Source organism: Sminthopsis crassicaudata, chromosome 2 (genome assembly GCF_048593235.1).
Source record: "Sminthopsis crassicaudata isolate SCR6 chromosome 2, ASM4859323v1, whole genome shotgun sequence".
Taxonomy (NCBI): domain Eukaryota; kingdom Metazoa; phylum Chordata; class Mammalia; order Dasyuromorphia; family Dasyuridae; genus Sminthopsis; species Sminthopsis crassicaudata.
In genome coordinates, this window is record NC_133618.1 from 566,722,468 (window position 1) to 566,735,189 (window position 12,722).

At 39.4% G+C, this 12,722-nt stretch overlaps 1 protein-coding gene across 3 annotated transcripts in view; it reads right to left on the reverse strand.

The window, feature by feature from the left end:
• Positions 1–1,003: 1,003 nt before the first annotated feature.
• The window catches only part of ANPEP (alanyl aminopeptidase, membrane), a 36,969-nt gene continuing 25,250 nt past the window's right edge, over positions 1,004–12,722 (reverse strand). For all 3 annotated transcript variants that reach the window (XM_074295153.1, XM_074295151.1, XM_074295152.1), the window contains exons 11-21: positions 11,444–11,619; positions 10,880–10,959; positions 10,127–10,260; positions 9,859–9,914; positions 9,145–9,292; positions 7,821–7,912; positions 5,914–6,024; positions 5,356–5,523; positions 2,797–2,937; positions 2,241–2,322; positions 1,004–1,541 (exon numbers count right to left, since the gene is read on the reverse strand). In XM_074295153.1, the coding sequence (XP_074151254.1) occupies positions 1,389–1,541; positions 2,241–2,322; positions 2,797–2,937; positions 5,356–5,523; positions 5,914–6,024; positions 7,821–7,912; positions 9,145–9,292; positions 9,859–9,914; positions 10,127–10,260; positions 10,880–10,959; positions 11,444–11,619 (1,341 nt within the window). In that variant the 3' untranslated portion in view covers positions 1,004–1,388. The remainder of the gene's footprint in view (positions 1,542–2,240; positions 2,323–2,796; positions 2,938–5,355; positions 5,524–5,913; positions 6,025–7,820; positions 7,913–9,144; positions 9,293–9,858; positions 9,915–10,126; positions 10,261–10,879; positions 10,960–11,443; positions 11,620–12,722) is intronic.

Consider the following 12,722-nt stretch of genomic DNA (forward strand, 5'->3'; position numbering starts at 1 on the left):
TTGCCTGTCCAAATCAGTGGGCAGAGTTCTCAGAGTAGGAATACCAAATACAGAGTTTCCAAATTCCTGTTCCACCTAAAAGGCTTAGAAAGTACTTTCACAAAAAAGGTCTTCTTTGATTTTCATACTTCCCTAATCTCTCTATTTTACAAATGAGGACACTTGAAGTCAACTAACTTGACTAAGGCTATACAAACAGCCTATACTTATTATCTCTCAACTCTTATCATCCTATCGCTGTCCAGTTCCTAAGAAGAATTTCTCTTACCTGGAAAATATGTAAGGCCTAAAAGGGCTACACAGATAAGCAGTTTTATTACTACCATGTTTAATAATATACATTAAAAAGAAAATAGAATGCACATAACAGATTTGGAGTTTCATACACACTTTTTCCCTGTCCTTATTTGTATAGAGCTGTTCTTGTTTGTGGATGTTTGTTCATAATAAATCTATTAATAAGATAATTTTATGACTTTTCATTCAATTAATCATTTAACACAAATTTTCTGAGCTCCTACAGAATTGCTTACACTGGTGGTACCTTGTGGTATATATATACATGGGGCTATGTTCCCAATAAACTGGGAATGTGAAATTCTGGGGACCCAATAAATTAGCTCCCAGTGGTAGTTGTGTTCTTTCTTCCCTCTTCCCCCAGTTTCCCATCATCTCCATCCTAACCCTTCCTCCTACAATGGAGAAGCTGATTAAACAGTAGATTGATAGAGACCACCTACATTAATAAGATGTGGGCATAGGCTTCCCACAATCTTCTAAAAGGAGTAACCTTCCATCATGCAGATTCTCTGGCATCTGGAACTCCTAGTCAGTAACTACTCCTGCAAGTTTCTAGATCCAGATTCCAAGATATTGGAGGAAAGGGCCATAGAAGAGCTGAAGGGGTCTCCTTATACTGTCTCCCTCCCTTTCTCCCCTATTCCCAGAATGTCAGTGCAGCTTTTCATATTATTTTTAAAAATAATAAACCAGACTAGGAAACTCATCTAGAAATCATTTATTTACATTTTCCCTTAGAAAAAAATATACAGATACTTTCCCCAATGATTTCTCAGATGTCGGGACTTTCAAGGTTGAGGGGGAAGGAAAAGGGAAGGTTCCACTTCCTATCCGAGTTGTTCAGCCCATGAGACATGGGTTCCCTGAGATTAGCCTGGGTCAATGCCTCCCTGGTAAGATGGTCCATGATGTCACCCAGGATGTAGGCTTTTCAAATTTTGTCAATGCCAAAGTGGGCCTGGCATGAGGAAAAGCAGGGGAGCACATAATGTTTTTGTAGAATGGTCTGTCCTTCATCCCTTTTGGCTGGGCTCAGGCCTTCAAGAGAGACAGACCGGAATGCTGATACTACCATCACAAATTAGAACCTACTTACTATGAGTTTTAAACCAGTCTAGCACAATAGCCTTGTTCTCATTCACCCATTTAATATTGGCCTTTGTCTTCTCCAGAGCCTGCTCCAGGGCCCGGGTTCCTGAACCAAAGCCGATATCCATGTTTTCCTCTTTGAATCGTTCAAGCTGCAGAGGATAGAGAAAATTAATCCCATTTTCCTTTTGGTTTAGCTCCATTTCTAATAATGGAAGCCACTATTTTAGGGGGAAGCCGATCTGCCCATGGGATCCTGAAATCTTTTTCAGGATTTACCTTTTTCAGAGACAGTAAATGAAAATCTAAGTTGCAATACACCCTTCCTACACACACACCTCTCTCTAATTTGTCCTTTAAGGGAAAGGCCTTACCTGAGAAATCAGGTAACAAGATCACTGGATTTAGAGCTAGAGAGACTTTAATCCAACCCCCTTAATTTATAGGGAATGGGCTCAAAGTTTAGAACCGGTAGTATGAGACAGAGCTAAGTTTTGAGCTTGAGTTCAGCACCATTTTCCTCTATGCTATCCAAACCCATCTAGTCCAACTCTTTCATTTTATAGATAAGGAAACTAATGGCCCAAGAGAAATAATTTGATCAATTGTCAAGCAGGTCCTGGACTTCCAAACTTATGTTATTCCCATTACACATGATTGCCCAATGAGATCACGCAATGATCTATTGAGAAAATAAGAATCAGTCTTATTACTGAGGCAATCAGATTTTGGAGGGGGATCCTGCAACCTCTCTGCCACCATGGTAGTTCTTCCAAACTTCCTTCTCATGAACATGAGGTAATTGTGGCATTTGCCCAGACATAAATGAGAGTACTGAGATAAAGCCTTACCTGTTTCAGTTCATAATCTGTGGAAAACCTCTGGGTCACACCCTGGATCAGGTTGGAGAAGGAGAAGGAACCACCACCATAACTATACAGAAGGATGAAGAGTAAGTCAGAAAAAAGTCAAAGGGCCCATATTTCTTCAATAAAATGAGGTCAAAGGAACCTCTCATTAGCAAGAAACAGGGGAACTTCCATTTAATCCCAAATTCTTGGGTTCTAAATCTATGTAATCTGGTAGTCAAAATCACTGCAATACTGCCTTGGAGCAAATCTGTTCTCTGCTAACTTCAAATTCAAATCTATGTTGTTTGGCTGAGGCCTTTATCAACACAAGTACTATTCCAGCTTCCCAAACTCATGCCCCTCCAGAGAGGGAAGGGCATTAAATAATTTGGGGTTTGAAGAAAGCTTTTTTTGAGGAAAAAACTAATAATAGCTAAAATTTATTTTAATTCATTTTAAACTAAATTTAATATTAAGTATCAATAAATTAATTTAAATACATAAGCTAAATAAAATAAATAATCCCTCCCTAAAGTCCTTTCCCCAGCAGACTCACTCCAGGAATAGCTTCTTCCAGTTGATTTGAACAAAGTTCCAGGCCAAGTTTTGCCCAACCACATTGCTGGCAATGCTGGTGATGGTAGATGTTGCATCCTGCTTCCGGATTAGTGAGGAATTCAGAGTGTAACCCAGGTACCTAGGCAGAAAAAGTCAAGACTAACTAGGGCAGCAGCTTCCCAATTTCTATGGGTTTATTGGATTAAAAATTAACCATAAGAACTAAAGTTGCAAGAGTGCATTTCTCCTCAAAAGTCAAAGTACTTTCCTGTTTATTTTTTCATGTAGCCTCATTGTTCTCTTGCTAAAAGACTGAGCTAAATCAGTGACTTATCTCTATATCAGACAGGTGTAAAGGGCTAGAACTGAGCAATGCACTTGGATAATGAAGCCCGTGAGACTAATTGCCAATTGGACGGTTCCCTATTAACTTGTTTGAAGGTTGACCCTCCCCAACTGTTCTGTGCTGACTTGATTGGTGGGACAAAGAGGGGGAAGTGACTTGTGTGGGAGGAGTAGGAGAAACTTGGGTGATGGAACTCTCGCACATGACCTGGCATTGGAGGGGACAGTAAAGATCAAGAATAAAGACGTTTAGTGATCCTGACTCCAGCTGATTTCTGGGAAGATAGAGTTCCAGCAGACAGGGCATAAAATTTTCATTCACAGGAATTTTTTGAAACATTCTATTAAGTCTCAAGAGGAGCTGCCATCTGCATTGGTGATGCAAATAATCACACTGGCAAGTTGCAGATATTAAGAAATATCCTCCTAACTTTTGATTGTATGCTATGAGGAGATGCTACTTCATAGCATCATAGGGAAAGTGTAAGGAAGGAAATTCTTTTTTTTATTTTTTTGGAGGCTGGGGTTAAGTGACTTGCCCAGGGTCACACAGCCAGGAAGTGTTAAGTGTCTGAGACCAGATTTGAACTCAGGTCCTCCTGAATTCAAGGCTGGTGCTCTATCCACTGCACCACCTAGCTGCCCCAGGAAATTCATTTTTAAAATCAGCTAAGGTGAATATAGATTTCCTATAACTAAAATTATTTTGAAAATACCTTGAATAGCCCATAGATTATAGTGTAATACAAGGTATTCCAAAAAGTCTTAGTACAGTTCTGTTAAATGCTCAAAACTGCACTAAGACTATTAGGAATCCCTATATATTGAAAATGATCGAAGCTGAGAAGGAGCTGGATCTCTTTAAAAGATAATCTATATACAATGATGGGTTGGTTGGTTTTATTCTTTTTCTTTGTTGAAAGTAATAGTTTATTAAATAGGGAAGAGGGAGGGATATATTCAGAAATAATGGTGACAAATGGCAGGAAGAAAGATATCAATAAACTTTTTTAAAAGAAGGCAAATGGTATCAGATATTATGGAGGGAAATAATTTTGGCAGAGCTTCATTACATGAGAATGATCCTTCAAGGAGTTGCACATGCCATCAGGGAAATTTTCTTTAGTTTCTGTCCTTTAGTTTCAAAGTGAAGCAAGATAGGACAAAAGGAAATCAAAAAACAAAATAAGGAACTTAGGATGACTAACCAAGCTTGTGCCTCTTAATAGCTTTACCAGTCTAAGCAGAATGTATATGCTAGTTGGGATAAAGAGAAAAATACAGAATCACAGTCAAGGAAACAAGATGGTCACTCTATGAAATGCTTTGTGATAACTAAAACAGAAAACAGTAGCTTCATGGAAGGGTCTTATATGTCATACTTACTTTAGGCATATGCTAATTGGTAAAATGACTTGCCACTATTATTTTAATTGCTATTTCTTTTATTTTCTGTCAAGTACATCTATGGGAAAGTTAAATTAAAGGCTTTGAAAGCTGCCCCTCCTTTACAGTTCATTTAACAGATTGGAAAACTAAGTCAAATTCACAGGATGAGTAAGAGAACCAGTTCACTGATTGCCAGAACAGAGAGTAACTCTTTTCATAGACCATTTTAATTGTTTTTTATTTTTGCCTCTTTTGATTCTTTGAATTCACTTATTTTGTTGAAGCTGCCTAGTTTGGATTATAGTAGCATTTTTTGTTTTGTTTTGTTTTTCTGAGGCTGGGGTTAAGTGACTTGCCCAGGGTCACACAGCTAGGAAGTGTTAAGTGTCTAAGACCAGATTTGAACTTGGGTCCTCCTGAATTCAGGGCTGGTGCTCTATCCACTGCGCCCCCTAGCTGCCCCTCATAGTAGCATTTTGGAAAAATCCTCAATGCCTGTGATTTGCATTTTGGGGCAGGCTAAGGAATTCAGGGGATTCTACATTGTCTCAAAGCTCAATCCTCTAGGGTTTCCATGCCTTGGTGCCACCCAGAATAAGCAGAGGGCCATTTATGGTGCAGCTATGAACAGAAGGATGATATGAGTGTGTATGTGTATGTGTGTGTGTGTGTGTGTGTGTGTGTGTGTGTGTGTGTGTGTGTGCTGACACTTGTGTCAGATGCATGCAGAGAGGGAGAAGAGAAGAAATTGGCCCCAACTCTAAATTGCATTCCCTTTCTGCTGCTTTACATTTGTTCTCACACATGACCACACATTACACACCTGTCCAAGATCCACACATTTGTGCTGCAGGCCAGCGCTGAACGAAGCTTATCAGCCTCCGTGACCAGGGTGGCACTTTGGAACTGTTTCCAGGCAAAATCCCACTCTTCTTCTCCACCTCTAGCGATGGCATTGCAATAAATGGTAGATCTCAGGTTGGGATGGATCCTAGAACCAAAATAGCAAGGTAAGAAGCTGACAAATGATGGGATTAGCAAAGGAGGAAGTGGGGCAATCTTCTCAAGCTCCTAGACTGGGGGGGGAGGGGTAATGTTACCTCTGAAATAGCTGAAAGCATCACTAGACATGGAGTCAGTCATGGTGTCCAGTCCTAGCTTTTGACTCCTCAAAAATTTTCCCTCTCTTGATCTTTCTCCTTGTCTATATAATTAAGGGATTGACCTAAGTCCTTTTCAGTCCTAATATTCATGATTTTTATCCCTCTAGATGAGGACACAGGAACAGGATAGGTATTTCCCCCAGTTGTACTCCCACTATCTTCCTTGCCCTGGCACTATTTAGCATGAAGCTTTAACAGAACTTTCTACCAATACTTACGGATTTTTTGAGGGGTCCTTCATCCATTGGTTGAAGAGGTTTGAGGCCAGTTCCCCACATTCAGCAACATTATTAGAGCAGGCTGTGCTAATAGCATTGATCTCATTGTACCTACGCAAGGAAGAAGATGCAATCAGGGTATCAGTAGGCAAATAAATAGGGAATTGAGAGGGATTGGAGAGAGTTCCTCTGTGATAAATAAGGACCCCAGAGCAACTCTTCCCACTTGCAGTGCAAACACTAACAGGATCTGTACCTTTCTCTAATACCAATTGTATTTTAAAAATAGAAAAGCCTAGAATGAAGCAAGATATTCTGTTCTTTTATCTCCTTTGCCCAGCAACTCACCTCCCAATCCTCCAAAAACAGCCTTAGTGATAACTAATAAGACCCCCATGGTGGAAGTTATAAAATAATCGGAAGAGATCAGACTTTTAAACTATCTACTGTATTTATAGTGCTATAAATTTGAGGGTACACACACAGGTCTTTTTTTTGTATTAGTGCTTAGCACAGTGACTAGCACATAGAACACACAACTAATTAACTGACTAGTATCTGTATCCCCAGAAACAAGCATAGTGCCCAACATAGAGGGATAGGGATTGTTATTTTACTGGTTTAGGCTACTCTCAGGTTGCAGAACAACTGCCTTCTCGCCGAGTTGCCTACCTGCCTACCTGCCATGTTAAACCCAAATGGAAATTGATCCCTGCTGGCTAGGATTTAGAAAGTCACAAATGAATATTATCTAAGTTTCATTGTATTTTCATTTATATTTATTGTGTTAAACATTTCCCAATTACATTTTAATCAGGTTCAAGCTCCCTTGTCTGTATGCAAGCTTCATTTTTGGAGGCATTAAGAAGTTCATCATCTATGTATACATATATTGTATTTAACATATATTTTAACATATTTCACATGTATTGGTCTACCTGCCATCTGGGGGAGGGGGTGGAGGGAAGAAGGGGAAAAGTTGGAACAGAAGGTTTTGCAAGGGTTAATGCTAAAAAACTACCCATGCAAAAAAACTTGTAAATTTTAAAAAAAAAAAAAAAAAAGAAGTTCATCATCTTGCTCCTAATCTCAACCTACAGTATATATCAGAGGTAGAATATGAATCTTCCTAGATTCTAGGTCATCCTTCTAGCCATATTGACTCTTATCTGGTATGTTATATATATATATATATATAATAGTTTACAGTAGAGCAAACTATTTTAAAAGATGAAAATAATTTTTAGCACCCATGACACTGGCCCAATTCCAATGTAGTTGTTAGGAACAAAAGACATGTTCTCATTGAGGTGGGGTGCCCATCAGTCGCACAAGTTTTGGTATACAAATGTAATGGCTGATTTCAGAAAAACCTGGAAAGACTTACATGAACTGATGCTAAATGAAGTGAGCAGAACCAAGAGAACATTGCATGCAGAACAACAAGATTATGTCATGAGGTGATTCAAGGCAATTCCAGTAGACTTGGGATGGAAAGTACCATCCATATTCAGAGAACTATAGTGACTAAATTTTTGTTGTGATTGTTTGTTTACTTTGGTCTTTTTCCCTTTTTGATCTGATTTTTCTTGTGCAGTATGACAAATATGGAAATGTTTAACCCATATCAGATTGCTTGCATCATGGGAAGAAGAAGAGAGAAGAGAGGAAGAAAATTGTCTAACACATGGTTTTATAAAGGTGAATGTTGAAAATTATCTTTGAATGTCTTTGGAAAAATAAAATACTATTAAAAAGTCATTTAAAAATTGTTTTTTTTTTTAATGTTCCCAGAAAGTATCTGAGAACAAAGATTAAGGGCCCTGAAATGAGTCCCCTCATTTTTGATCTAGGACTCCTCCCTGCACTGCACATCTCCAGCCCACATTTTCCATGTTTATACTCACTGATCCATCAGTGTGAGAGGACGTTGAGTCCAATTACCGGTGAGCATCTTGAAATGATTAAATAATGGAGTAACCTGTTTATACATATAAGCCTGTTTGGAAAGAATAAGACTTTTCAAAACATTTTTCATTTTGCGATTTAATCTTCCTGATTCTAAACAGCAAAATACAACAAACAAGCATCCAGAAGATGTCTAGACTTCATGTCTAACCCTCCTTTTATTGAGCACCCTATACTTTCTTCCTCTTCCAAGAGCCTTAGACCTCACATTGGAACTAAAGAGGGGCAGCTTTTACCTCATTATTTTATTACTTCATTACTAAGCTTTTAGAACCTAATTTAGCTTGGTTTATTTTGGCTGGTAAATTCAGAGTTTGAAAATTCTCTGCTGATTATGTAGGTCTTGAACTGCACACCATCTTTAATTTAGTTTTAGGCAGATGCTTATGGGACACTAATACACTAATTAACCATTTCTAAGAACACATAGATAGTATGGACAAGATGTTTCCAACCCCAAAGGTGGGGGTTAACATCACATTTCCTCACACTAAGAATTAACAATAGCTAAGTTACCAGTTAGCTTCCTATTCAAAGTGAAATATTCCCTAGCTCATGTGCATATCCTATTTCCTACTTTTTCTCTATAGCTCCATCTCTCCACTGGTAGTCTCACACTGTTCTAGGGTTTCCCTCTGTGGGGTCCTGAGACCTTTCTCCTTTACCTCCTCAATTGAATTTGTCTTTAAATATTTACTTGAAAATACCCTTAATGCCTCATTGAACATATTTGTGAGGTTTATTCCAGATGTCAACTTGCTAGTTATTCTCTGCTTAGCCCCAAAGACCATAGTGTCCATAGAGGGTCCCTCTCTGAAAACACTCAGAAAAATAAATGTTCTGCTTTGCTTTTCTCTTAGCCCATATGTGCAACAATGAATTCAGAAGTTCTTAAGGCCTGGAGAATTACAAAGAGCTGCAAAGTTTGCAAAGTAGGTTGGCCTACTTTGTCCTATTTTCTTCCTCTTCCTATGGTTCTCACTTCCTTCATATCAACTATCTAGGGACCTCATGTTCTGCCCCCTCCCTTATTTAAAGTATCACACATAAATAGAATGTTTCTGTTATAAGAAGACAAAAATTTAAACCAAAGAAAGGAAGCCCAAGATTTTCAGGCAATGAGGGTGGATGATGTAATAGACCCAGGAGCTGTCCAACTATCCTTAAAATTCATATCATATGGATAGATTTGCTTTCCCCACAGTCTAATCTACCCCAGCTCAGATCCACCATCCTCTTAACTGGCCCCTCAATTCTTCTTACCTTCATATGGGTGTTCACGTCTGTTCGATCAAACATGAGTTTGAAGTAACTAAGACTGCTGAGGGCAGCCTGCCAGGGCAAGTATTCCACTTCCTTTTCCAAAAAGAGTGTATTTTCCAGAGCTAGTGTTATATTGACATGTTTGGCCCTAAACATAAACATAGAACCTCAGTGTTTCCAGCCAAATGAAAAGTTCCTCTCTCCATTCTAGCTGTGCTAGCTTTCAAGCAAAGTTTTCTTTACTCTCCCTTTCCTAAACTCATCTCTATAGGGGGATTTAAAAGTTTAAAACATTTTTTCCATTAACAAACCTGTCAGGAAGACAAGGCAAATGCTATCTCCATTTTACAAATAAAGAAATTGAGCATTAAAGACATTAAATGTTTTACCCATTGTCATCATGAGTCAGAGTTCAAACCCAAACTTGGATCTTTCAGATGTGGGTCTAGTTCTTTTTTTGCTTCAAGCCAAGAACATCAGACCTATTAGAGCTTCAAAAAGACCTTAAAGATCATCTACTTGTATTCCTCTCACATTTGGAAGAAGAAAACTAAGGAACAGAGACATTAAGTGACTTACCCCAAAATCACCTGGCTAGTTAATGGAAAAGACTATGCTTTTTGTCTCTTGATCCAAGACTCTTTCTTTCTATCCCTGCTTCCTATTCTAAGTTTAGATGGTCCATTGGGGTGTTCCCTTGGATGGCATGCTCACCTGGCTAGGTTAAAGCCATCATGGATGATCTGAGCCCTATTGAGTACTGGAATGACCTAAAGGGAAGGAAATAAAATATCACCAGGATTTATGTGAGAATGTAAATATCAAGAAAATTTAAGGCATGAAAGACCCTCAACATTATCCCAAGTTTCCCCATGAGTTACCTAAATTATAGGCAGGGTATGAGTTTAAACTTTCAGAAAAATAAATCCATTGATTTCCCTCTCTGATTTCTCAGAATAGAGGTAGGGTTTCAAACACTTACAGAAAGATTGGCTTGTAATTGATCTTGAAGCCTCTTCCAATTTCCAGCATCATAATTCACGAGGTAATAGCCGGTCACATTGAGGTTCAAGAGGATCCAATTATCACCAGACACGATAAAGTTGTTAAAAGTGTCTGAAGAGAAAAAAAGATTTTGGGGGTGCAAGGCAGAAGTCTGGCATGAGAATCACTTGATTAAGTTTTGGTTCTTCAAAGTAACCTGCAACCCTAACTCAAACACATATACACACATATTCATACAACCTACTTAACCTATATGTTCACTCAGAATGAGCAGATTCTTAAGCATACTGAGGGTTCAAGACAAAGCATCTCCAAAACCATTTTACCCATAGATGGGGTAGGGGAGGCAGTAAAATGAATCAAATTCCTAACAGATATTTTTGAGAGGCAGCTCAGACCACTGTCTTCCACTTCTATCCCTATTTTCTTTGATTTTGATTTCTTCTTCTGGATAATCTGGGTAATATTTGTACTACCTATTTTTACAAGCCTGAAGATAATGGAACATTGGAACCATGTAGTTCTTTACATGTTACTTTAATCTAAACTCTGCTTATAAATGGAGGGAAATAGGCCTCTACAATGCATAGAAATCAGATTATTTTCACTCAAGAAATTGGAGAAATTGGGATGGAGGAAAGGTCCTTGCTGGACTAGAATCAATGGGCAGCCTGGGAATAAAGATAAAGAAAATATCCTCTGCACCCACCCAAGAGCAAAGGAGGAATACCTGACTTGCTGCCATTAAGCCATTCATCGTGCCTTTTTCCATCCTTTGTAAGTGAAGAGACAGGAGCTATCCACATGTAACTATAATGAGAAAGACAGGTAGGTCAGTAGGTCCTCCTCCCTGTGTTCTTTTGAGTACTCATTCCCTCATCTCAAGGAACATAGATCTGAAACACGGAGGGAGATGCTCCAGCACAATGTTTTCCCTCTCAACCTCAGGTGCCTATGTGGCCTAGAGGGAAAGCTTAAAGTACCACCTTGACTGGTGGGCTCCTCCTGGGCTGTGGGGGACCTCTTCTTCCCTAGGGCATGGCTAGGGACAGTATGAACAAGAAGCTGCCAGGCAGTGACACTTTCATTAGTCTCAGTAGATATTGATAGCAGGTAGATTCTAGTAGAATCACCTCCTGGGAGGTTGGAGAGAAAGTTAAGGGGTTCATTGTTTGGGACAGAGAATTTCAGGAAATAGGTTTCAGAGAGGGATTTGGTTACTGAGAATTGAATGGTGGGGTCTTTCCACTTCAAATGTCCTTCCAATTACAGCCTGGATTCACTGCAAACTCACTTGAATTGGGAGGGACGAGTGACATTGGAGGTGGGGTCTAGCAGGAAGTGTTGCTGGGAGAGTACACCAGTCGATGTTTCCAGTTTCAGCACAGGGAAGCCCATCTGCAGGATCCACCGATCCATAATAGTTTGTACAGAGGCAGGCAATTTCACTACATTCTGATTGTCCACAGCCTATATGGAAATGAAAATTGATGGAAAAGTCCTTTCAGATCTGAGACATCAAATGATCCCACTTCTCAGAGACAGTTCCACTGTGACTCAGTATTGGTCGAAATCATCTCTGGGCAGAGTAAACCTTGACTTCCCTCCTTTCCCTTCCTTGGTTTCACACTGTTCCTCTTTAAATACCAAACTGTATATAGCTTGAAGAGAAAGGAAACCACAGCCTGGCAGAAAGGAGAGGATTGAAGCAGGCAAGAGGGCTGCAGTCTCTTACTCTTCCACCCCAAAATTTCTAGCTTTTGTATCAATAACATCTGTTTGTCCAGCAAGTACAATTTTGAGGCTATCACATTCTTATTCCAAGATCTTCTATGGGCAAAGTGCACAAGAATGTTGATGGACTAAATAGACTCAGAAGACTGAACTTCCTCCAGATCCCCCAGAGGCAGTGTAGTACAATGGAAAGAGAATGAGAACACAAATTTTCTGGCCCATTTTGTTGCTTATGTCACCTATGACAAATCACCATCTGAAAAAGGAAGGGCTAAACAAGATGAACTCTAGGATGTCTCCCAATTCCAAATAAAGCCTTAGCTTGTATAATTCTTTTATTAAATTTTCTCCAATTTATCCTGCTTATGTTTTGTATGTTTGTCATGTCTCCTCTCAGAATGTGAGTTCAAGAGCCCCCAGTGCTTAGCCACTGTTAATGATCCAAAGTGATCAAAGTGTGGGCCCATTTTGTGGGACAGATTGTTTCCATTTCTCTCACTTTCTCCCTCACAGACCCTACTCCTCTCTCCTGCAAAACACCCTTGACTACAAATGGGAATATCTCTGCCTTATCTTCCATTAGTCTTTTATTTCCTTCAAAAACTACAACTAGAAAACAGCAGTCCTGTTCTTAATCCCTAGCGGGCCAATGTTTCTCTTCTTTGACAATGAGCTGTCACCTATCCCCATACTCAGACACAGACACGTAGATTAAATGGACTCTTGGGCATGCTGAGAATCTATAACTTAGCTATACTGCCGGTAGGGGAATGGGGAAGCCAGCATGGAGGCCCAACAGCCTAGCCTAGCAGGCTTGTGAAAGGAAGCTTGGTACAACA